The sequence below is a fragment of the Abramis brama genome (assembly GCF_963993115.1).
Source record: "Abramis brama genome assembly, chromosome: 21".
NCBI lineage: Eukaryota > Metazoa > Chordata > Actinopteri > Cypriniformes > Leuciscidae > Abramis > Abramis brama.
In genome coordinates this window covers 33,069,455-33,096,749 of record NC_139983.1, presented here as the reverse complement: position 1 = coordinate 33,096,749, position 27,295 = coordinate 33,069,455, and the positions used below count along the sequence as shown (strand labels likewise).

Here is a 27,295-nt window from a genome sequence, read left to right as displayed (position 1 = left end):
AACTCCCTGCGAAGGGTCAATTGTAATCAATACATTTATTTATTTATTTTGTTTCTTGTGATGAAGCGATCATAGCTGGTTAAAGTTCTTCACATGCCATTTTAAGTTGTCCATCATTTTTAAGCAAAGTATTCACGATTATCAGTTTAACCTGTGAAGGAATAAAGCAGCTCACATTGCAGGATTTGTTGATGGTGATGGACAGATCATCAAGCTTTCCCTTCCTGCCGTGGGGTGACATCACTTCCTGTTCCGCCCGCTTTTTATCCTCCTCCACTTCCTGCAAAACATCATAAGGAAATCATATCATAAAGGGATCATGTTTTATACAGATTTATACATCACATGAAAGCTGAATAAATAATCTTTCCATTGATGTATGGTTTGTTAGGATAGGACAATATTTGGCCGAGACACAACTATTGGAAATCTGGAATCTGAGGGTGCAAAAAAATCTAAGCATTGAGAAAATCTCCTTTAAAGTTGTTCATTTATGTTCACGATTGTGCTGCATTCACTCACAAAAATACATTTTTTATATATTTACGGTAGGAAATTTACAAAATATCTTCATGGAACATGATCTTTACTTAATATCCTAATGATTTTTGGCATAAAAGCAAAATCGATAATTTTGACCCATACAATGTATTGTTGGCTATTGCCACAGATAAACCCGTGCGACATGTTTTGTGATCCAGGTAGACATGTGCCGGTATTCGGTAATGCGATAAATCGCGGTAATGAATATGCACGATATTGTTATCGCAGGCACTTCAAAATACCGTGAAAAATAATAGATCCCAATTTAGATTTTTAGAACGCGCATTATAGCTTATTTTCCATCAACCGCTTAAACAAACACTGCGTATATGCTGCGCGAAACACGTGCGCACTCTGATGTAAACAATCGCCACGTGTATAAGCATGCGGCCGGTGCGCACTTTTATTCTAATGTAAACAATCCTCACATAGAGAAGCAGCATGGTGGAAGGAGAAACGCCGCCGCCTACAGTCTATGGCCGCCGCCGATCTATCCGGATCCATCACGCTTCTAAAAGCAGAGCTGCCAACTCGACGTATTCAGCGCGAGACTCTTCACACGCTCACGCCACACATCCGTTTTCTCACGCAGAGAAAAATCGCGGAGCAAAGAGGATACGAAGACCGTCAAACAAGACAGAGCAGGTTACTTTTGATATGAAACAGGAGAACAATTGTGTCACAGAACGTTACATTTAAACCATTTAATGACCAGCAGCATGTTAGATGACTAAAACAAATAGATAAAGAGGAGTATTTTGCTGAATATGTGCACTGCACTTTTTTACCTATTTATTATATTTTTTACTTGTGTCATTACATAATTGTTATTATAATGAAAACCACATTATATTTGATTTAATTAGTTATTTGTAACCTTTAATAATACCAGCTGATAGGGCTCTATATGGTTACATAGCATTATGTGAGATATATTTTTTTTTCATGAGAAAAAAAATAACATGTGGGCTATCTACTGTAGCCTTCCTAATATTTATCCAAAATGAGTCAATATTGAATCAAGATTTAAATCAAATCCCAAGTATTGAATTGAAATCGTTAAATTTGTGTTAAGCAATGCAAACAGTAGCCCACCAGTCATTGTACCATGTAATCATTGTAACATGTTGTCACTAAACTTAATAAAATTCAGTTTAGTTACCAAATGTTTTGACAATCACAATTACACCTTGTGATGCAAGTTTTATTTATTTTTTACATCCCCCCCAATCCATCTGTTTCTCATGCGATTAAAATATTGTGATAATACCGTATACCGTGATAAAAGCTCACTCAATTAATCGCAGCATGAAAATGTGATACCGGCACATGCCTAGATCCAGGGTCACATTTTAGGTTTTTGTAATAATATCAAATAATAGAATAATAAATTAAAAGCATAATAGATGAATCCCACACACTGCTATAGCTTTCGAACAACATTTTGGGTCACGTGACCTTCATCAGACATTTTCTTTTTCTATTTTCCATAGATTTATGATTTCATACTAAAGACTTCAAATGATTTGTTTACAGATTTCAATTAGATCTAAATGTGTTTTTTGGCGTGTTTTAATCAGGTTCTCACCTGGTACCGTTTCATAAGTGCTTCATTTTTCTTCCGCAAGGCCTCGATCTTTTTATCCAGCTCTGCATCCTTGAGTTCCTTCTTCATCATCATCATCATCTCTGTCGAGCTCTGAGCACAGAACGGTTTATGAACATTACATACACAAACACAATAATCCAAACAATCTGTGAGACATAAAGATTATGTCTGCCAGCAGGATTTCTGTTGTTTACTGCATCTCACATGAAATTATATACACAAACAGCAAAATAATAGTTTTGCACATTTTTCTTGTCCAGACATTTAAACAGCCTGGAGGAAAAATAACAGAATTACATAAAGCAAATCTAATGGAATACGGCTGCGTTTATATTACATAAATGTCTAATGCCAGAGACCCAGGAGAAACGGTCCAGGACTGAAACATAAACACAATGGCATATGATTAGTTATAATCAGTCAATTACTGTCTACATGATTCTTTAACACGTGTACATTTGTGGGTCTAACTGCACATGGACACGCCATTATTAGCATCAGCTGCTACGACCGGCAACATGAGCTCAGCGCAGTAAAACTCCTCATGCCATCAGCTGTTTCAAGACGTCTGACAGTCACATGTGACCACGGTTTCAGACGCTGTAGCTCAAAACTCAGCCATGACCCTCAGATGTTGAGCAGAAAACTGTTGGCAAGGATATTTCGTTTTACAGCATTTGCCAGAATCTCTCGGTTAATGTTCCTCAAACATTTTGGTAGGGTTGCATGATTTGGGGGGAAAATTTAATAGCGATTCTTCAGATAAAAATTGCAAATGTATGGAAGCTTGTTTCCGCCACAGAGTGAAAAATAAAAAAGGTAATTGCGACTTTAATCTCACAATTCTGACTTTTTTTCTCACAATTGCGAGTTTACATCTCACAATTCTGACTTAATAACTCTAATACGCAATTGGGAGATATAAAGTCAGAATTGCATGATATAAAGTCACGATTGCGTGTTCAGAGTCAGAATTGTGAGATATAAACTATTCTGAGGTAAAAAAAAAAACCAAGTCTGTCTTTTTTTCCCTTAGAATTGGACTTTATATCTCACAATTGTGAGAAAAGATGTCAGAATTGCGAGATATAAACTCGGAATTATGTGTTATAAAGTCAGAATTGCGAGAAAAAAAGTCAGAATTGCGAGATATAAAGTCAGAATTGCGTGATATAAAGTCACAATTGCGAGAAAAAAAGTCAGAATTCTGACTTTATAAGACGCAATTGCGACTTTATTTCACGCAATTCTGACTTTATATCTCACAATTCTGACTTAACACGCAATTGCGACTTTATTTCACGCAATTCTGACTTTATATCTCACAATTCTGACTTAACACGCAATTGCGACTTTATTTCATGCAATTCTGACTTTATATCTCACAATTCTGACTTTATTTCACGCAATTGCGACTTTATTTCACGCAATTCTGACTTTATATCTCACAATTCTGACTTAACACGCAATTGCGACTTTATTTCACGCAATTCTGACTTTATATCTCACAATTCTGACTTAACACGCAATTGCGACTTTATTTCATGCAATTCTGACTTTATATCTCACAATTCTGACTTTATAAGACGCAATTGCGACTTTATTTCACGCAATTCTGACTTTATATCTCACAATTCTGACTTAACACGCAATTGCGACTTTATTTCACGCAATTCTGACTTTATATCTCACAATTCTGACTTAACACGCAATTGCGACTTTATTTCATGCAATTCTGACTTTATATCTCACAATTCTGACTTTATTTCACGCAATTGCGACTTTATTTCACGCAATTCTGACTTTATATCTCACAATTCTGACTTTATTTCACGCAATTGCGACTTTATTTCACGCAATTCTGACTTTATATCTCACAATTCTGACTTTATTTCACGCAATTGCGACTTTATTTCACGCAATTCTGACTTTATATCTCGCAATTCTGAGATTGCGAGATGACTTTATTTCTCAGAATTGCGAGATGTAAACTCGCAATTGTGAAATAAAAAGTCGCAATTATCTTTTAAAATGTTTTATTCTGTGGCGGAAACAAGCTTCCATACAAATGTGATTTAAAATGCGATTTACAAAAAAATTCCAGGTTTGATTTGCTTGCTTGAGGGCTAATTTTGGCAAAATGTTATGATTATTTAAATATGGCTATAAAATAATAATAATTTTATAATTATTAATTATTATTATATGAAAAACCATTTACATACGAAATAAAAACAAAATAAGATATCACAAGTTAATTAAAAATATTTAAGTAAAAATTAATAAAATAATAACATTCTAAATGTAAACTTGCAATACTAATATTCATGGCTGTCATTAGCTATGTTTCCATTCAAAGTTGCGAATTTAACTTGTGCGCAAAATTGGAATATAATTGCATAAAACATTTTTGCGTTCTCATCCCGTGTGTTCAAAAGAACAAAATCATCACTTCCTGGGAAAATTGGCACAAAATATCTGTAATAAAAATGTGAATTTCTGCAATCGGGACATCATAAATGAGTGTGTCTCAGAGCGAAACACAGTAAACGCTGTCATGATCTCTTGCGTTCGGATGCTGGTGTTCGGGAACACACTCGTGTGTGAGATGCTTCTGGAGGGAATTAAACTAAATCATTCTGATCACACACTTCGACTCCAGCGTTATTAGTTTTATTCTTATTAATCATGCAGCCCTACTTTTTGGTTTGTTGTAAACCTCTAAACATATGCAATTAGAATACAGACTTAATTAGGGATGTCCCGATACCACTTTTTTCAGAACGAGTCCGATACCGATACTTTAATTTTTGATACTCGCCGATACCGATCCCAATTATTTAATCCAATTTTGATACTACAACAAAAACTACCAGCCTAATTAATGTGAATTTAAAACAAGTAAGCAGTCAGTAACAAAATAAGAACAAACAATCGAATTACAAATAGGACAAATAAATACAATAGAACAAAGAAAGGCTACAAATGAAATAAACAGTGTTTTTAGAGTTTTTCAGGTAGATCTAACAGGTACAGAAATTTGAATAAAGTAATCAAATGTGAAAAAAGCATATTCATTACTGTATAAATAATATATAGATAGATATTTTTGTAAAGTAAAAGGGTAGCGTATTTAGTCAAGAGCAGTGAGTATTTCTTTGTTCTTTTTTAATGTTTGATTAACATTAAAACACAGAAGCAGGTTTATCAAACTGCTGCCCCTTTAAGACCGAACGCACGGACCGCATTTGAACATGGCTACGTTCATTTGAGATATAACCGACTTTGTTTACTATAGGATACTCGCCAAGATGGGCGTTTTTACATAATTTTGTGTGAATTCGTCCGTACAAGCGCAAGACGTGAAAGACAATTTAATTCCGTATTCGCGCGCTGAGACGCAGGTTTGCGGGGCGCACGCTTCGGATGTTTGCATTCATGGAACTTCTTGACCTGCACACGTCCTGAAATATTGTAGGGAACCACTCATTATACTTAAATCAGGTAACAGTTCATGTTTTACTTTACTTGCATATACAATTTAGTTTTCATCCAAATAACATGTGCTGAGTGAACGATAAGCAATCAAGAGCATTCAACAGAAGTGCGCTCGCTCGCGCTCTCTCTCTCTCTCTCTCTCGCTCTCTCTCTCTCGTCAGTTAACGTTAATAATCTACATGCCTCGTTTTATTTTCTTTGCCATTGACATCCGACTGAACAAACTTTCCACTGATGTCTGTTTAAAGGGATGTGCTCGCAATATGTACTCGGTATCGGCAAATTTTTATGAGTACGAGTCCGAGTATATGAGGACAGTATCGGCCCGTTCCCCGATGCCAGTATCGGTATCGGGCCATCCCTAGACTTAATTCAAACATGAAATGTTTTGTACATAACTTCAGTATTAGATGTAGCATCAATGCTACGCCAGAACGTAGGCTCACTATTAGTGAGCCTACGTTCTGATGTACAACCCAGAGGCCCACACAGGAGACAATGAAGGGTTGAATAAAGTCGTTATTTTTTTGATATTTTTTTTTGTGCACAAAAAGTATTCTCGTCGCTTGATAAACTTAAGGTTGAGCCACTGTAGACACTTGGACTATTTTAACGGTGTCTTTACTAACTTTCTGGGATGGCAGATATCGATTACCTAGCAGACTATGAAGGAGTGAGACCGCTCTCAGATTTAATCAAAAATATCTTAATTTGTGTTCTGAAGATGAACGAAAGTCTTACGGGGTTGGAACAACATGAGGGCGAGTAATTACTGACAGAATTTTCATTTTTGGGTGAACTAACCCTTTAAATCAGGCATCAAATGTCAAGATCTCTCAGTATCTGTGGATTTTTAGAGACATGAAAGCCTGAAAGCCAGAGCGCCTGCGGCAGAGATAACCCGACTGACTCCAGGCCAGCGAAACTCCTACACGGAGTAAATTTGGATCTAAAGAGGCTTGCAGAGATTTGAGAGAGAATAGAGTCAGATCTCAGCTCAAAACAGAGATTCCTCGAGGTCGAAAGACGCTTTTTTCCCTCCAAACACAGGAAAACCTCTGCAAACCAACGGGCAGGACTGATCCTCTAATAAAAGACTTAAGTAATATCATGATTTGTCAGGGGTGTTTGTTAAAACAAGCATGACTTTCCTAGTGCTCATAGTTACTGCATCCACAGGATTTACATGAGAATCACCAAAAGGACAATTAAGTCACTTCACAGCACTAATAACTAGTGATGCACCGAAATGGAAATTCTGGGCCGAAACCGAAACCGAAAATTTAGGATGCTCTTGGCCGAAAACCGAAACTGAAGCCGAAAATGGTTTCTTTTAAAAACGTATATATACTGCTTGAATTTAATGGATCTGAAATGAAAAATCACAATATAATAATCAAATTTTATTAACAGTTACATAACAAAACATAAAATATTTTTAACAATAAATATAAATAATAATACCAAATAATATTATTCTTCAAGTTTTATGTTCCATCAAATAAAATAGTTTTTTAAAAGTTGTGCAAAAAAAATCCACAATTTTGGAGATTTTTGCAGAACAAATGTTACATATTGCAACTTTGGTGTCCTCTCGTATAGGGCTGTCACTGTTCGATTTTTCCTGTTCGATTTTTGAGACATAGGCTAAGTGTTCATTGAATCGTTAGTAAATTGCCTATATTTGGCGTCGATCCATTTTCAACGCCAAATATAGGCAAATCCACGGACAACTAAACAGGCATTAGGACGACCGTAAAGAGGGCGCACAAGTCAGCAATGTGGACTGCCATAACATCAATGAAAAGCATTACTGAAGGCTACATATTATGCACTATATTATGCAAAAATAGGCTATGTGTGTGTGTGTGTGTGTGTCAGAACCTGCAGTTGCTGTGTGACGCGCGTTCGCTGCGAGCGTATACTGTAGTGACGAGCTGGACGCGCTCCGAGAGAAGGCCGTTAAAATCGATTCCCTAAACTTGTGTTGGTTGGTCCGATCGATTGTGCAATAAGTGACAGCCCTTTGACATGCTTAATCTTTGATAGGCAGACGCGTGATAACAGCTCGACCGTGAGTGAAACCTAAGCGCTTGCGCACGGATGGGAGGGGCGGGTGACATTCATTTTCGGTTAAACGTTTTCGGCTGTTTTTTTTTATTTCGGCCCGAAACCGATAATGCCATTTCGGCCGAAAATTTTCGGCGGCCGAAATTTCGGTGCACCCCTACTAATAACTGAGGCTCGAGTTGAAATTGCCCACTGAGTTCAACTAAATAACCCAGAAAACTCTGTACTTCAAAACCGAGCATTGGAGCAAAATATTGGTAGCACTTCACTTGAAGCTTTTATATTTATATAAATAATAATAATGCATTATAAGAGTATTTTTAATGCATTAAATATGCCTTGTAATGCACTGAATAATGCACTGTATGATCTCATGAACAATTGTTATAACACATCTATTCATTGTTTCACCTTTATAAAGTATATTTGGCAACAATTAACTAGTTTTTATTAGTCAACAGGAACTAATAATGAACAATACTTCTACAGCATTTATTAATCTTTAATGTTAATTTGTAACATTTACAAATAACTGAAAAACAACAAACACAGGGCTATATAAACTAGACATGTAAAACTAATACGTAATAGAAACAAACGAAGACATGATCAGAAGAAACCAACAAAACCGAAATCAAAGCCACTTGAAGGAAAGCCTGCAAGGTTAGCAATAAATGTGTTGATTTGAAGAAGGAAAGATGCATGCACTCAGTCGATCTCTCTCTCACTCGCTGTCTGTTTAGGCTTGTTTAGTACAAATCACAATGGCCACAGAGTCATAAAGTCCCCCTGTAGTCAATAATTTGATCCATTCATCCCTTTGATCACCAAAATTATATATTTCAGGGTTCCTGCAGGTTTCAGTTAGTCAAATTTAAGACCTTTTTAAGACATTTTAAGACCATAAAGATTGAAATTTAAGACCTACACGACACATTGCCAAAAAATATTCAAATCAAAGAATGAATTCAGTAATTGAAATTTTTAATTTCAAAAAATTAAAAAAAAAAAAAATTAAAAAATTTAATTTAATTTTTAATTTAAAGATTTAATTTACAGATAAAGCAATCACATTAGTAACCTTCCAGACCCAACAACGCGTGTAAGAGAAAAGAACAGAATCAGATATAATTTTTTTTATAGAAAATTGTACTTTGCATATTATAGGCATACTGTAAAAAACACATAATTAGTTGATTTTAGTTGATCATAGTTGATCATAACTAGAGATGAAATGGCATGAACATTTCATTTAATTATTATAGTGCCAAAAATGATCACTGTTATCACAGAATCCTGTTCAAAAAGTACTAATACTACACAATGAAATCAATTCACCAAGTTTTATGTCGAAAAACAGCAATTCAATAACAAATAAAATTAGCATCAATACGCACTAACATAAACATTAAAATAATATGATTAAAAATGATAGCCAGATTTTAAAAGTGTCTTGCAACATGTTATATACTAACATGTACAAGTTCAAATAAAGTTGACAAAAAAGGTTTTTATAAAAAGATAAACCTCACATATTTCAGACTTTAATTTATCTTTTTTGACTCATTCTTTTTATAAAAAATGATTTAGTGACATTTACAATACACTTTAGCGTATCTTTTATTATTAATAGTAAAATTCGGTCCGATTTTCCCGTGGCGTCTGTCGTTGCTATGCAACTCCACAATGACAAAAAAGTTGTAGTGGCTAATGGATTTCCACCGCCGGAAAACGCTTGCTGTAGCTCTGCTACAAGATTTATTTACGGAGAAGAGAAAAACACCCGTAGTGTTTGGGTGCACCCGCATCCTTCATGTCTTGTTTCATGTCGCTGCGCCTGGAAAAAAAACGAGCGCGTCGTCGCTTCAATTATAAGTGCGCTTACCGCGCGCCTACATTTGAATGAACTTGAGCGCGAAAAAGACGCGATATGTGAACGGCCTCTTGGGGAGCGACTTGGGTACTTTTTTTGCTACTTTGTAATAACTTTATGTGGCCAGCGTTTCTGGAAATGAACGAGGGTAAAATATTTTTTAAGACCTGACTAAATGAAATTTAAGACCGCGGATGAAAATCTGGCCGTTTTTAAGACGTTTTAAGGCCTTAAATTTAAAGTTCAGAATTTAAGACATTTTAAGACTTTTTAAGACCCCGCGGGAACCCTGATATTTAAACGTTTTTACCTGGAAAACGTGCCTTGAATGTAACTCGACACCCTTGCCTCATTTAGTATGCGCTGTTCTATGAATATGCAAATGAGCCCCGCCTCCACTCACTCACTCAGCTCAGAGATCCACTGGTTGACGATCACACGTTGATCTGATTGGTTACAAGGTAGTTTGTGATGTCAGAAACACCAGCGATTTCAAACCGTGTTTTTGAGACTGTCTTTTTAGTTTTAAGGAGAAAATACTCAGCAATGGTGTCGACTTATGAATTTACACATGGTTTGTCTTAAAGCATATTAAAAACACCACATAGACATATAAACACCACAGGGGGTTGTAACTCTGCGGTTAGCTTGTCAGTATAACGGTATTACAATATTGCAGTTTTCACAACAGCCCTACATCTGTCCAATGCAGAGTGAATCAGAGGAAGGTTAAGTTACCTATGACTCAACACTCATGCAAACCCACTGAAACACATGCAGCCGCTGCGCTTGAGCGTTTGCACACATTTAAAGTGACACAACAGATGACATGCTGCAAGCAAACTCAGCAATTGTGTGTTTTTGTGCTGTCATTAAACTGCACATCAGCATTTTATCTGCCATCCAGCTCTCTGGATATCTGCAAACAGCACTATATCCACAGACTACAACAATCATCCCCAGACACAGATCATTTATTAAAACTAAACTGCAAAAACGGTCACGAGCTCATTAACATATGATCGCATACATTTACATAGCTGGACACGCCCTGATAAAAAGTTTGGAGAGGAAAAACAATAAATCTTTAGGTGCAGGAAAAAAATCTTACCTAAAATTAGATTAAACGCAACACAAGTATAACATATGACCCCTGTAAATAGACTCACATTCATTGCAATGGAGGAACTGAATTAAATTCTGCATGGAGGATTCTGATTGGTTACTATCAGCAGAATAAGTTCTGCTACTGATGACACCAAACATCTTAACTTTGTTAAGATTCCCAGCATTCCTGTTTCTCGAAGCACACATTAGTAAGCATATTATACAGGCCCTCTGTGGGGGAAAACATGCAGACTAATAATTCAAATGTGTCTGAAACCACTTCATATTAAAAGTGCAGACCATTAAATAAACATCCAGTCATCATTTATCATCTACTGCTTTCTTTTTTCTGTGGAACATGATGGCAAATATCTCCATGCAACTGCGAATAAGATTTGAGAGCTACGGCAGAGGGGATTTTCAGAGAATAATGACTTAAATTTTAGTCTGTTCCTCTCACAAAGCATCATTTGTTTTCAGAAGACTTGAAATAAATAGTGCAAGACACTTAAGTTGATTAAATTTTTTCAGTGTTTCTACTTCAAAATTCAATGTGTTACATGCCGTTTCTTTGTAGTTATTTGTGAAATTTACAAGCAATTTTGCAATGCAATAATTGACACCAAAATGCAATACATTTTAATTATGCATCACCTGGAAAACAGTGGCTTAAGCATTCTTCAAAATATCTTTTTTTGTGTGTTCGGCATCAGAAAGAAAATCACATGGTATTAAACAAACTCATATTTGGGTGAACGATCCCTTTAAAGAACATTTTAAGTGATGATGCACACTTTTAAAAATTAAAGTTTCCATAAGCAATGAAACTATTTTTGGCTCCCCAAAGACCCTTTCAGTGATCAGTTCTTAAACTAAACATTTTTTCTTAGCGTTCAGAACATTTTATTTAATCTAAAGAACCTTTTTCCATTATAAAGAACCTGGAAAGGTTCCATGGATGTAAACTGTTCCTCGTGGAACCACTGATTCCTAATAAAGAACCTTTATTTTGTTAAAGAGTGAACAGATTGCAAAGGTAAGTGCACAGGAACTCACAGTGACTTCGGTTGTCAGGGGACCAAAACAAACCTCACGGAGGTACAAACACATCACAAATCCAGTGCAATACGAGCCAACATGAATCATCAATGCTGCAAAAAGGACAGGGAACATTCCAGCGGCCGCTTCCCACTCATCTGTACAGATCACATGTCAAACAGCCCAACACAGCGGCTCTAACTATAAGCTGACGGACGCTCTCGTTCCCAAAACCTAGGCCTCGTTCTTCAGACAAACGTGCATCTGACAGCAAGCTCACGTTAAGTGTCAGCCTACCATCCTCATATCCAGACTGCTGGGAAAAAAAAAGGGAACGAGCAGGATCCAGAGAAGAGCAAAGATGTGCACGAAAGAGAGATGAAGAGAAACAGTGGAAGAATGAGAAACAGTGGCACTCACAGCTCTGTTCATGTCAGCAGGGAAATCTGGGATCCTTGCAAACGGCAGGCAGCCGACGCGGCTCGGGGAAGAAGCGCATGGAGTCCCGGATCATGCCTTGATTACAAAAACGCCAGTTGGGCTGCGAGCCAAGATCTCCGAACGCAAAGAAAAGCCCTGCTAACGGACCCCGCCGCTCACCCGTACGGCTCAGCCTCTCTCTCTCTCTCTAAAGCTCTTGCTCATAGTTAAAATTACCCCTCACTACCCCACCCACGCCTGCTGTCATACCCCTGAAAACCATTCATTTTATGACTCTCAATACGGGATCTTTATAACAACAGTGACATTTAGAAATCAATACATTTAAGAGTGTTTAGTACTAGAAACACTCTCTTTTCATATTAAGTGATGATCCACTGATTCATTAAAACGATCCAGCTCATGAGAGTCATTTGTTTTTGAGTGGATTCATCTCATTTAAAATTAAACATAAATTCCTAGGCATAACGATCACTGACATAGAGATGAACTACTTAAATCCATCATTTATGTTGTGGGTTGTTGGCAGGTCGTTGCTAAGCAGTTGCTAGGGTGGCTGCTTACTGAAAAGTAATCATCTCATTTGGTGACCCATGATAGGTGATAGAAATTACACACTTCACCTTAACATTTGCCAACAGCACACATTTGCGAAAGGTAAATGTGCATATCTGCTTCTGAAATTCACATAAAACAAAAGATCTGTGGTTGGTTACTTTGCATGTCAATTAGATATGCAAATCTGAACTGAAGACACGCCTTTTCCTCAAGTGCTTAACTAATCCACCACCATAAACAACTCTTATTCTCTTCTGCTCGTGCACTAATCTAACTTGTGTTTTAAAGTTGGTATTATGTACTGCAAAAATTATTATCTCTTATAAACATTTGCTTGTGATCTTTTGAAAAGTCAAAATCTTTTGCTAAATAAGTCAGATGGTCCCTGTTTAAGTGGGCTTTAAAGTCACCATGAAATCAAATGGACAATTCTTGTTTTTTTATGGAATATTACAGTGTATTTTATATATTATTTATCAGTGCACATCATATGCCTGGTAATCTTGAATCAGAATAACTTCCCTGTTCCCTCTTGCAGCATCTCTTCTCTTCTCTGATGACGAGGGCGGGGCAACCTGTCACTCACATGAGATCAGCCAATAGCAAACCACAACCATCCACCGACAAAATCAAGCCCCGCCCACATTTGTTCTTGTTCCAGAAGCGTTTCACTCGGATGTACGGGACAATAGAGAAGAAAAAAGTGGTCACACTTTAAAATAAGGTTCATTAGTTAACAGCATTAGTTAGCAAGAACTAATAATGAACTGCACTTATACTCATACAGCATTTATTAATATTTGTTAACGTTAATTTCAACATTTACTAATACTGTTAACATTAGTTAATGCACTGTGAACTAACATGAACTAACAATGAACAGCTGTATTTTTATTAACTAACATTAACAAATATTAATAAATACAATAACAAACGTATTGCTCATGGTTAGTTCATGTTAGTTAATACATTAAAGGGATACTTCACCAATACTTCAACTTTGTATCAGTAGAAATCCGGTAGTGAAGCAAGTGCATTCTGGGAGTTGTTGTCTTTCATCCACATTTTCTGGCTTTTCTCAGTCTAGAAGGCAGCAACTTCTAAAATAATTTCACATCTCTACTACATAAATGACCCAATTTAAATACACATTCATCTTTCCAGTGGTGAAATATCCCTTTAACTAATGTTAACTAATGAACCTTATTGTAAAGTGTTACCATGACTCAAGATGAGTTCACAATCTCGATCTGAACACAACTAAAAGTGTTTGAAACACTCACATGAGTCTTGTCCTCCAGCAGATAGTGTTCGTCCATGAACATGATGAGATGCTCCTGGTGTTGCATGATGATTCCTCAGGCTCTGTGTTTCTCCGCTGTAAGAAACAATGACAATTCATGTGTATATAGAGAGACAATTGTTGCATATCTTCAAATGATCCAAAAACGAACTTGATTACTGGCAGAGAACATAAAGAACCCCAGCTGAACGGACACAGTATATTCTTTTGAACAAGGAAATTCCTCAGTTTTTGAAATACAGTACCAGTAAATATTATTATAAATGGGTCATTCCTGGGATTAGGTAATATTTCAACTTGTATTTTTGAATTATAATATTATAAATAGTTCATTTTCTAAATACCCCATATCATTATGAACATATCAAACCATATTTTCTCCACTTCAGGCATTAAAGAACGTCTATCCTTTTATTTATTATTTTTCACAAGAAATCAACACAAATAAATACTTACAATATTGCAAAAAAATGTAGTTACAAAGTACAAATTCAGTTAGTGCCTCAAGGACATGACAAAATGCTTAGTGTACAATAGAAATAAGACATTATTTTATGATAAAAATTATTTAAATGTGATTTTAAAAAAAAATTCATTTCATTCATTTATACTTCAGACAAAAAAAGAAAAAAATAATGATCAAATGAGGTAAAATAATCAAATAAACCAGTATTCAGGGTGGATGTTGAACCGCTTACCTGCCAACTAGGTATAGCCTAAAACATAAGTTAAGTTCATGATTACATACCACTTATTGTGAAAAGCTTTTAATATTTCATTTTAAAATGTCTGGGGGACATGAAATATTACCGAATCCAAGGAATGGCCCAAATATGAATATATCCAAATCCCATGTAACACCACCATATTATCATGGTAAAGCAACAGTAACGTTACTCTAAGTAACGTTAGCAGGTAATGGTGGTGAGCTGGTTTGTCCTGCTCAATATCTAAACATATCTGAGCATATTAACGAGAAAATCCATCAACTAGCAAACGGGAACGTTCTCAGAAAATTGTGGCAAGGTCCTCAAAGTTAAGAACAAACGTTCTTCCAGTTAATAAAACGTTCATTCAAAGTTATCTTGGTCTTTAATATTGTTCTCTAAACGTCAGCACCAAAACATTAACGTTATTTATAAATTTTTCATGAAACGTTTTTCTGAAACATTTCATTTGGACGTTAGAATGTTTTTAAACGTTCCTACTATGGTTCAAATTGTTCCCAAATTACTTGCAAAACGATAAAACATTCACATAACCAAGAAAAAATAGTTTTTAAAACGTTTTAAAAAAAAAACAAAAAAAAAAAAACTGGACGTTTTGAATGTTCAAAGCGAATTTTCATAACGGTAATAAAACGTTTTTAGAACATATTATTGTTAGCTGGGTAGACTAGCAATCAATCAAACTAGTATAAAGCAGCACTAAACCATCAACAATAATTTGTTTAAAACAAAAATAATGTTATGTATACCTCTGAAACATTACATTAACTAACTTAACGTTACATTTGAGATGGAGTCGTAAATCACAGATTTGACAACTGTAACGTTACGTTATGTTTGTATTGTAACGTCAAAAACGCGTTCAGTATTTTTTACGTTGCATTTTTATAACACTTCAGACATTAAAAGAGAAAAAATAAGACCAAATGAGGTAAAATAATGAAATAAACCAGTATTCAGGGTGGACGTGTAACCGCTTACCTGCCAACTAGGTTTAAAACACATGATTAGCAGATTGAACTGAGGCCTGGCTGAGTGACGTCACTGCGCGCTTCAGATTTGGCGCCATCTGCTGCTCAGTGACGAAAGTGCGAAACCACGTGATCTGAGCTACTACGCACTTTCAAAGCTGTGCTCTTCAGCTTATTTATGACAACTGCTGACTCATTTGAGTCTATTTTTATTTCTCTCAAGCAATTTTAGCATTTGATCATTAAGTGTCTGGGCAATAGACATTCTTGGCAATATATATAGGCTACACATAGGCTAGTAAACAGAATAAACAGTGTCCAAAACCAGGAATTGGGTCAAAGTGCACATCTATAATAAAAGCGACATTGCATGAAACTATTAAACGAGTGTTTTATCTACTGTATAGATGGTTTAGATCAAGATATAGGTATAGAATGTCAGTGACCACTGTTATATTCATAAATATCAAATAAATATCCCAAATCAGTCTGTTTCAGAGGGCACACCTGAAACACTGAGCATAAACCACACCTGTTGCTCGAGGGAAAACAAACTACATGTTTTACTACATGACCGCTCACCTCCACAACACTGGCTGTGTATGCAGACCATTAAAAAAGAGATTCAGATGTCACTGTGGCTTCATGTTACACATTCAAATAGCTACCTGCTCTTTGAGCATATTTATGTGTGACTTCATATAAATGTGTGATTTTAAATATTATAAACACAGCACAAAACATTATAACCAGTATTTATTTTTTTATTTTTTTAAAATCACATTTGAACCTCTTTTTATGAGTATCAAAACAATTTTGAAATAAAACACCAAAAAATGATACCGCAAATATGCTACATTACAAGTCTTTTGGAAACACCAAGATCTTTTAAAAATAAACCTGAAGCTCATTGTAGTGGCAGGTTTGGTGTTGATCAGACACACCTCCGTGTCGACCAATCAGAGGAGAGTGAGGTGTTGAAGCAGTGACTCATGTCATTAATGTGAATAATACTGGTCCTTGTCCCAGACTATCAACTTTCACTAGTCACTACAAGAATATGCTTTTAAATAGGCTTATGCGTGCGTTGTTTTTAAGAAATGTTTTTATAAAAGGATTTAAATCTGCACCTCAACTTTATTAACTTAACTGCAATTTCATATTACTAAAATAGTGCTATAAATAAATAATAATAATAAAATAGCACTGCATCACTGAACTCATCAGATCTAATGATGAAACCTAGGCTACTGAGGTTTGTGCTGCTGTTTTCCTTCCAAAATTATGCAATTTCCTGGAGGTATAATGTAGTCAGGAACTAACTTTTGTTATTTAAAGGGATTTTTTACAAAAGGCTAACATCTAAAAACCTAGGATTGGGCTCTTGGCAACCAACTATCAATGTGCATGTGCGTGTCAATGTTCTGTGATGGTAAACATGACCAAACCTGTTTATTCTCTAAGGATTACAGCCAAGAACTCTCACCTTCTTGGCATGGAGTTGGTTAACCTAGTTAAAACAAAAGCCGTGTGATATCAAGAACCTTTGTATAAGTAGCTTTGATGAAGCGAATCTCATAAAACCTGTCAGGAACAGGTTATTTATCCCAAGAATCAAATGAAAAAATAATAAAATCATGCCCCGATTTCACAGACATGCATGTTTGAACTGAAAGCAACTTGCACTGACAGATCGTAAAATATGTCAGTGGCATTGTCTCACACAATGTTTTATAAGGCACGTTTATAAAAGCTATAGTTAAATAATTTAACTGAGGCCTAATCCTGGCTTAATCTAAGCCCTGTCTGTGAAACCAGGCCTACATTTTGCTTAAATAAAAAGGGGAATTTCATGAGAATTGAACACATTTTTTCCCATGGATCTGCTTGTTAACATGCTTTATTAAATCAATTATACTGTAGATGACGGGTGCACATGCCTCTATATATGCAACTCATTCATACACCTTTACAAACACAGAGCGGGTTAATCCAGATTCACAGAGCAAACACCCTAATGCTTCATGTTTCAAAAGAATATAAAACAAACATACACCATCAAGCATGCCTTCAATTATATTCTCAAGCTCAACATCTAGTGTCAGTTTACATGTGAACTTATGCAAACTTTAACATGAATCAATATCCTTAGGGAATCCTTTGTAAATTCTTAGTTCTGTCCAGGATAAATATTGAGAAAGATATTTAAAAGATCTAATTTGTGATTTATCTTTTGCATGCAATGTAACAAAATGGTAATCTAAAAATTATAACATCTAAATTAACTGGTTTTATTTAAGTCAAATATATTATTTGATATTGCTGAATCAACCTACACTGTAAAAAATTATATGATCAATAAGTTATGACAAATCAAAATAAGTTTCCTTACTTTACCTCAAATGCAAATGAAGATCAGTTAACACGTTCAGTTGTTTTCTTTTGAATTTAAGTCAAGTCAGATCTATTTCTATAGCGCGTTAAACAATAAAGAACATGGTAACAGAAAAATAACAGAATCAAATATGAGGCTAATTCAAATTCTGCTGTAAAGCGTGCAGCTCTAACAAGTCAGTTCAGTGAAAAAGTTTGTTTATGGAATTATGAAAGACGATTACTTTGAATGAACAAACTTTTTCATTCACTCTCAGAAAAAAAAAATGGTAAAAATTTTACCTTTAAGGGTAACAGCTTGTCACTGGGCCAGTACATTCAGAAAAAAAGGTACAAAAGCTGTGACTGGGGCAGTATCTTTTATACTTTTAAGAGTACATACCCGGGCCTAAAGGAACATATCAGTACCAAAGGAACGAAAGTATACCTTATGAGAAGGTACCACCCCAGTGACATCTTTTGTACCTTTTTATCTGAGAATGTATATTGAACAACTTTGTACCTTATTAACCCCTAAATGTACAGTAGTACCTTAAGGTTCATATTTCTACTCTAATATGCACCTTTAGGGGTAAAAAAGGTACAAAGTTGTCCTTTTAAGTGTAATGCTACAGTGCCAAGCAGCTGCACCCCTAAAGGTACACTTTTTACAATTTTCTGAGATTTTTTTTTAAAACAAATTTTCTGAGAGTATAATTTGTAAAATGTTTCTATGCATCTTCTCATGTAAACTCTACTGTAGTCACAGACAGTTTGGCTGACATCTCAGAAGATCTTTCTGACTTTCGGGTTTGTGAAGTGGAAACGGAGGCTGTAATTATGATTCCTTCAACTGCCTATTTCTGTGCACTTGCCAAGATATTTTGGGCGTTGCTCCATTCAGATTGCATCAGTGGGACAATAACATTCCTCTCCCCATGAAAAGCAAAAAAACATCACCATTTTACAGCAAGATAACTTTTACATTTAAACTCACATGTTTATACATGTAGGGATCAGATGTCTTAACTTTGCAACGACATGCCAACTGTTCGATTAGGGCGCAGGTGATAAAGTGTTATGTTCAGTGCATCAGCCATGCATTCAAATACATGAAACAAACTAATAGAGGAGATTTAAAACACATTTTTAGCATATCCAGAAAATACAGTTGATCTTAAAAATATAATTATCATTCCACTCTTTTATGTGAGTGCGCACAGACTCCAAACGCACACTTGTTTATCCACTCTTGGGTGCGGATGAGCAGGTATATGTGTCACCTGAGGGCGGACCTAAACGTATAAATACAGCAGGGAAACGGTATTTCCACATTGAAAGAGCAAGACAAGACAAGAGGTAAGACATTCTTCATTCATTCGCTGAAACAGGACTGAGAGATATTTGTCAAATGCATGATTAATGTAACTGTTTGATGACAGAAACCAAAACGGATTGAATAATTTATTGCATTTAGAAAAATCATTTAACCTTGTGAAATAATACATATAATTCAAGCATGCAGTCAAAAGCAAATTCACTTATGGCTCTTTTTTTTATAGTTCAGTTTTACTGCCGTATTGCATATCAGAAAATAGAAAATATCAACATGGGTGATAAACGTAAGTGATATTTTTTATATCTTTCTGTTTGTGGCATCGACAGATATTTTATTAAATGTTTAAGATGTTTTACATTTAAACTTTTCCAATCGTTTTCATTAAATGCCATCAGAGAATAACTGTTTATGCTTATTTTTGTTTTCCTAATGTCTTCTACAGCACCAAAGAAGGTGAGATATTTATATTTTTAAATGTGCATAGCAATTCATTGATTAAATAAAAGGTTAATTTTAAAGAATGATGCACTGATCACACTGTATATTAACAGGATTGCGCAGATGCGGATTCTCACTGTGAGGTATGAAGAAAATAACTTCAAACACATCTACACAAACAGTTAAATAACTTTTCCATTTTATGCTAATCATATTGTCATATTTCCCGTCTCATAGGGTTCAGTAGATGAAGGTGGAAAGGTAAAAAAAAAACAATGCAATTTAATGGTGAAAACAAATGATGCACTTTTAACATATCCAATGACAGACATCTATTGTTTTACTGCTATGTCTTATAGGGGAAGCATGGAAAGGGCCAAGACAAAGGGAAAGATAAAGGTCAGGCACCAGGTCAAGGAAAAGGTCATGATCACAGTCATGGTGACCATGGGAAAAAAGGTGAACAAAAAGGAAAAAAGTGAGACTTTTTCTTCAAAGCCTGAAACTACACGATGGTCCATGCAACAAACTGGGTTTCAGTTCAACCTTGCATTCAAATAATTTAATTAAAACACCCTTGAACAAATTGTCTTTGTTTTTAATCATTGAGCATGAATGTTTTTAATGGACTGTGGTAATCATATCTGTTTGTAAGCAATAAACACATCAGTATCAGAATCTTATCTCAAAGATTGACATTCATTGTGAAACTGTGCAGTGCAAGAAACAAAATCCCTGAGATGTTGCATAAGTGACGCACAAACATATTTTTTATGGTCGTCGGCTGGGATTCCAAACATCAGCTTAAATTCCAGAAAATATTAAGGTTCAATGCAAGATCTTGTGTGTTACGTACTTTATTTGCGGATGACTGTATAACTAACCTGCTGCTACGGCACAACATCTGGATGGAACCAATAACATCAGTGCAGGTTCTGTAAGTTTGGATCCCTAAACATGAAACCAAACTCTAAATGTGATTCATGCCATTTTCCAAATAAAAATGGATAAATCAAGAAATAATCCATTTTGTAGGCGAGTTCTCAGTGGGAAATGCTGTGGCGATGTTGACGCTTAGAGGTTTAATATCTGAAGCGCGCTTCATTTAGCATTCCAGTTCAGTATGCATGTGCCAGCAGGTTCCCGCCACTGGTCCAGAAACTCAAAAAGGGCGTATTGGTTAAAGGTTAAATCAACATTCAATTCTATTTGGGGCCGGTAATGGCACAAAAGGTCACTCACTAGAACCTAAAACTCCAATAACAAAACAGTGCAAGACCAATTTTTCAGCAGCGTTGTTTCCAGAAGTATTAAGCTAACCAGCTATTCAATGAATCTCAAACTTTTATTTGAAGCAAAAAAAAAAAAAAAAAGTATATGAAAATTGGTCAAAACACAAAAGGCTGGACTTAATAGCTTTGATGGAAATAACTAATCCCAAAAAGCAATGCAAATGAAAAAAAGTTGAGTAGTCACAAAATATGCATGCACTTTGCGAGAAGAGGATCAGTCATGTGCATCATGGGGACATGGCATTCCCTGCAGACCTCTCAGTGCAATCATGGGTAATGCAGTTTTTCCACCAGTTATTCTGTTAAACATTAATCAAAATAAACTGTGGCAACTTAAGTTCTTCCATTACTTTAACTCAAACAAGTTAAACAATTTCAACTTAAGTTATGAGATTCAACTTAATTTAAATCAGTTTAAAGGGGTCATGAAATGAGAAATCCATTTTTTTGGACAAATAATAGGTTATCATTTTATAAGTATATCCTGAGAGTTTCAGAACTGAAAACATCCTTGTTAGTCCAAAATCAGCTTTTGTTGTTACCAGGCCCAGCGAACGACCTGTCCTGGAATGTGCCTCTTTATGACGTAATAAGGTAGTGAAAGACCGCCTCGGCATAAGAAAATCAACTTGGGCCCCGCCGACTGCCGTTAGTGAGATGAGGAAGAGAGAAGAGCACAGGGTCACTCACTGGACTAAAAAAAACAACAACATTCTAGGATTCATTCAAATGCTAGGAATGTGGTTGTTTATTTTCAACAATGTAAATGTCTCAGTTGAACATTATTTATTCGTATTTTGTACATTTCACTGGATTCTTTGGTAAATCCATCCGCAAACTCGGCGCAGGCTTTTATGATATGGACTCGACAGTATTGCCACAACATGTAAGTAACCCTGTTCATTCTAATGCCTGATCTGTGATTTCTGATGTAATGATTCATGTAGATACAGTCAAATGTGCACGCAGTGCACGCTGGAGCTGTCAATCAAACATCGTTTATCACTGACTGAGTTCTGGCCAAAACTCCCGTAATAATCAACGAATCTCGTATTAACATTGTGTTTGCACATTCGTTAGTGTGCAGAAAACGAGTTGTAATTACGGGATCGCTACATACATGTCTTTGACAAGATGATTGTTAGGTCAGTTTACGTGACAGGATGCATGTAACTAAGTGACACAGAGCAAAGGTTGAAGACGCTATTTTTTGACGTGACAGTACTGTATGTCCCAAAGCTTGTCTACTCTTCTGCTACACACTCAAAAGTATGTACTTTTTACTTCACAAAAAGAGAACATACTGTTAGGGCATAGTATAAGTAGGTGAATTGAGGTGCAGCATATGTCTCTCTTATTTGACACAAGGGGTGCATCCGAAATCGCATACTTCCCTACTATATAGTTTGTATACACTTGTAGTGGACTTTTATTAATATGTAGGCTACTGTGTACACTGTTATTATTTATTTAATGTTGATGTTTTTATGTATATTGTTTACGTGACTCTACATGGCCTCAATAATTGCCCCTTGGGGACAAATAAAGTGTTATGAAATGAATTGAAACTTCCGGTGAGATTCTGAAGTGTGCATACAATAGACACTTTACTGTCCCATGAGGCCTCAGGAGAGGATTTGTGAATGGCAGTGAAACAACTGATGCTGGAAGGTCACATGACAATAACATGGCAGATGTAGTACATCTGGATTTCATTCATACTACACACTCATACTCCACAGAACATACTTTTGTGAAGTAAAAGTTATTATTCAAAATAAGTACCTACTCAAGATTATGTGATTTCAGACACAGCCAATCAAGGGGCATTTGCATGACACCATTTTCAACTAAAAACTTATGCATTTTGACCATTTACTTACAACAACTGTTTTGGGGGCCTAAAAATGATACCATTATTTTCTGTGTAAATAAACACGAATCTGTGAAAACATGACATTATGCGCAAGCATATTCCATGTTCAATCTATAGGTGTGTAGGGTTTCTTTACAAAGTGTCATTGCCAACTACTCTCCTGGCAGGAGAATGCAGGGGGGTTTTTTTTGTGCTGTTTTCACAGATCCGTGTGAACGGTGATTGTTGACGTTTGTACACAACTTTAAAAAAAAGGAAATCTTTTCCATTTTTAGTACATTGTCGTCATGTAAATACAGCCTTAGTTCAGTTAATGGAACTCTCGCCTAATGAGCTGATGATCTAAACTACATCTCCCATGATTGTCACAAGACCTACCAGCACCAGCTGCGTCACTTCACTGGTATTCATAAATCCCCTCCTCATGGGACAGTGAAATGAAACAACTGTTAAACTAGTCATGTAAACTGATGGCTTCAAAAAGCATATACTATGCCAATAAACCTTGGAACTTACAGTAGCTGTATTTAAAATACTCAATTTAAAATTAACTATGGAGAAAGTGAACTTCTGGAACCATATGGTTGTATGCCACATGGGACTTGAAAGGTACAGTAGGACTAATCACTTTCACCATATCAGCAGAATGAGGCACTTTATCCAATTTAAAATCTGTTAAACAAGACATGAAGAAAAATGACAAGTCAGATACAAGCAAGGATTGGTTTGTCAGTTTTATTGAGAACCTTTAATTTGCCCTTGAACAATTACAGGACCAAGTGAGGCCTTGCCTTCCCACTGAATGCCTAGAGAGAAGAAAAGGTTAGAGCACTTGAAACCATCAAAAGCAACCTTAAAGCAAACACTACAAACCTCCATAGGGAGAAGCAGCAAATTCACTATCAGGACCACATGTTGAGTCACAGCAACCACAAACTTGGTCATTACCATCAGCAGCAGACCATCTGCAAAAAGACAAGACATGGAACCTCCAACATGAGCAGAGTCAGCTTAAAAAAAAAAAAACCCCAACAACATACCCATTGGCAAAGGAACAGGATTTGCGCTGAGCGTCACTGGGTGCAGAAGCAGTAGTTGCCTTCAGAATACAGATTATGTAGATCTGCAAGGGATGACACAAGTCACAAAACCAAAGCAGACCAGAAGAGAAACCAAATTAACGAATGATATTCGGAACACATACAGAAGGACTGTTGCCCTCATGGAACATAAACGCCTCCAGCTGGAACTGGATCTTGTCAACCTGAGACCGAGGCATGAAGCGGGAGCTGGAAGCTGTAGTTTTGGCATCCACAAAGCACCTGATGACAAAATTACAAAGAGCAACTCATGAATGTCAACTGCAGAGCATCATGCAACTAGACCTTACCCATGACTGTGGTTACAAAAAACAACTTAAAATCCTACCGCATCAAGGGCCATGACCTTACCCATGATTCTCAATGAAGGAATATCTTGGAAGGGAGTTCACATCAGGTACTTGAGTGGCCACACAGCGGTCCACAAACACACGCAGAGGCACATGATTGTACTGATACACAGATGCCTCGATGTTGATAACGTCACCCAGGAAATAAGAGTATGAAGGCCTCTGAGAGGACCAATCATCTGCAAAAAAAAAAAAGAAAAAAAAAAAAGAAAAAGTTTGCCACAGTCACAAGGTTGAAGGTTTATTTTATTAAAAAAAAAAAAAAAAAAAAAAAACCCTGTACCAACCCATCATGATCTTCAGGGAGAACAGAAAGACTTCTTCACCAGCCTCTACTGAAGCATAAGGGACCCATGCTGGCCTCAAGGCGTCACTGCTTACATTCTGAAGCCTACAGTTTATGAAAGTACACATTAAATGGTCTCCCAGTTGCACAAGAAGCAGTGAAGAATTAGAGAACTTACCTTTGATAATGGCATTGAACGGCAACAATTGCACCTTCGGACCGGGTAATCGGAGCAGCTGCAAGCGCCTCAGGGGTGTAGGTAAGAGAGAAGGTGTAGACAAGCTCATCCTCATTCATCTGTAAAGAGACGGTGGTTACCAAAAGGGTCATCCCAAAGACTCTACATATACCAAGACAGTGCCCTCATATTGCTATGAATGGGAAAGAGCTCTGTGCAGTATGGAGGAATAAATCCTAAGGAGCAAGAAAAAAGCCAATAGGTAAATTCTTCACATACCACAGCTGCCGCAAGAAGCTCCGGTGTTGCCATAGATTGTTTTGGAGTCACACACTTAAGATTAAACATGCGCATCGGCTGTTCCAGGGTAAAAACTAGCTTTAACACTATTAGAGCACAAGATTTATTGTTCTTGTTTCTTAAGCACCATTCATACCATTTAATGGATAGTTTACATCAGATGTTGGCTTGAAGGGTTATTTATTTAAAGGCAAGTAGCTGGAAAAATCTGGATTTCTCCCTTCAAATAGATGGTACCTGGTCTTAGTTGTCCTGGCATTGCAATTACAGCAACTAAATGACTTTCCTTGAGAATTTGGTTATCCTCTGCCACAAATAACCCATTAAGACTTATGAGTTCTTACCATCAGCACACTGTTGCAGTCCTGTAAATCATACTCAAAGATGAGCACTCTAGACACAGGATCCTGACCAACAACAGGACATCCACCTAGAGACAGACCAGTTGGCTGGATCAACTGACCATTGCTGAAAAAGTCCTGCTGGACCTCTACAAGAACCCGGTTTTCGCCGCATTGAACCGCTACGCTGCTGGGAGTAACGGGTTGCCTCAACTGGAAGTCCACCGCCAACTCGCGCTGCACCTCGGGAACTATGGGATACCTCCAATCCAAAGGCTTCACTGGACCCTGCAACAGCTGCTTCTCCTGAAGGCCAAAAGGATCCTGTGCAAAGCTTTTGAAGTCAGGACCCAAAGGACTCTGAAACTGAGAAGCCACTTGCAAAGGGTTCCAGGGCCCTAGAGGAGAAAGGCCAGGACTTCTGGAAGCTGGATCTGATTTTGGCCCCATGCTTCTTGGACTATGACTGTACCTCAATCTTCCCCAGACATCAGGCAGATCAAATGCAACTACTAAAACCAACACTAACACACCTTTTAGGAACCCCATACTAAAAAAAACTTTGACTCAAACACCACAACACACACCAATGCTTGGCTTTGCCATTTTGTACAGCTTTGAGTTAAGGTGGCTCCACCCCTTTTACCTTAATTGATTATCCTTGATTCTCCTCTGGACCTGTAGAGTTTATGCATTTTGGGGACCCACCGCTCTTCACATTTTGTCTTGCTGTGTCTCAATTCGCCTACTTATACTATGCCCTGAAAGTATGTACTCTTTTTGTGAAGAAAAAGTACATACTTTTGAGTGTATAACAGAAAAGTAGACAAGCTTTGGAACATACTATCACATCATAAAATAGCGGTTTTAATGATCGCTCTCAATCGCTTAGTTACACGTATCCTTTCACGTAAACTGACCTGTAATTCATCTTATTCATCTGTAATTCATCTTGTAAAGATTAAATCCTCCACATTTAATTTAGTTTCCTACTGTATCGGAGAGAAATGCAGAAACACGTTTATCTGCCAGTCGCGGCTTTCATGCAGAGTTAATGCACAATGATGCATTTATAAGTTAATGGACTGACAGATCTTTATAAAAGTTTACATTGTTGTTGCAGATTAAATATAACACGGATAACATTACATGACTATTTAAGTCTGTGTATTTGAAAAATGTTGTATTTATTTCCCTTCAGCTGTAGTAAAGTATGCATCACAGTACGAGCGTCACTACGGGAAGCAGAAAGTGTCTGACTTCACATCTCCGTTTTAAGCTCCTCCCGCCTGAACGCAGCAACTCTCGCCGAATGGTTACATCCAGCCACAGCCGATGTCAAACACACTGTCTCTCTTATCTGAAACATTGAGGGGGGTATTTACTAGGGCAGTTCATCACGATACGATATCGATTCTCTCAGCCAGCGATTCGATATTTGCCGATACCTCAAAAAGTTCTGCGATACAATTACGATTCGATTCAGGGCTATCCTATATCGATTGATTTATGCCGAGTTCACATTGCACGTTTTTCAAAGTAGTCGGGTCACTGTTCTTTTCACACTGCACGACTATCCAGGGTAACATTCAGTTGCTGGTGTGTTCACACTGCACGATGCATCGGCGACAGGAGGAAGAATCGCCGACAACTTCTGTCTGGTCCGCAAACTACGTTTCACAA

The 27,295-nt window shown here is 36.7% G+C and overlaps 2 protein-coding genes and 1 long non-coding RNA gene across 4 annotated transcripts in view; 1 reads left to right on the top strand and 2 right to left on the bottom strand.

Moving 5' to 3' along the window:
- ccdc9b (coiled-coil domain containing 9B) overlaps window positions 1-12,450 on the bottom strand; it is a 35,648-nt gene extending 23,198 nt beyond the window's left edge. Inside the window, exons 1-3 of the mRNA XM_084096438.1 lie at window positions 12,159-12,450; window positions 2,132-2,242; window positions 176-280 (exon numbers count right to left, since the gene is read on the bottom strand). Coding sequence (XP_083952564.1) covers window positions 176-280; window positions 2,132-2,242; window positions 12,159-12,170 — 228 coding nt within the window. The 5' untranslated portion in view covers window positions 12,171-12,450. The remainder of the gene's footprint in view (window positions 1-175; window positions 281-2,131; window positions 2,243-12,158) is intronic.
- A 6,548-nt stretch (window positions 12,451-18,998) lies between these two features.
- Window positions 18,999-20,572, top strand: LOC311071872. Of its 2 annotated transcripts, none has more exons than XR_014603938.1 (5): window positions 18,999-19,471; window positions 19,675-19,738; window positions 20,003-20,032; window positions 20,127-20,150; window positions 20,249-20,572. It is a non-coding gene; the product is annotated as an uncharacterized lncRNA (long non-coding RNA). The 2 variants fall into 2 exon arrangements; XR_014603939.1 differs by having other exon boundaries at window positions 19,360-19,471; window positions 19,675-19,904.
- A 3,199-nt stretch (window positions 20,573-23,771) lies between these two features.
- LOC311072687 (zona pellucida sperm-binding protein 3-like) lies at window positions 23,772-26,193 on the bottom strand. Its single transcript, XM_084097871.1, has 8 exons — window positions 25,616-26,193; window positions 24,972-25,090; window positions 24,795-24,898; window positions 24,509-24,686; window positions 24,262-24,379; window positions 24,098-24,180; window positions 23,931-24,022; window positions 23,772-23,863 (listed from the first exon to the last, which is right to left on the bottom strand). Exons 1-8 carry the CDS (start codon window positions 26,159-26,161, stop codon window positions 23,793-23,795), a joined length of 1,311 nt encoding a protein of 436 aa, XP_083953997.1. The 5' UTR covers window positions 26,162-26,193; the 3' UTR covers window positions 23,772-23,792.
- Window positions 26,194-27,295: the final 1,102 nt, after the last annotated feature.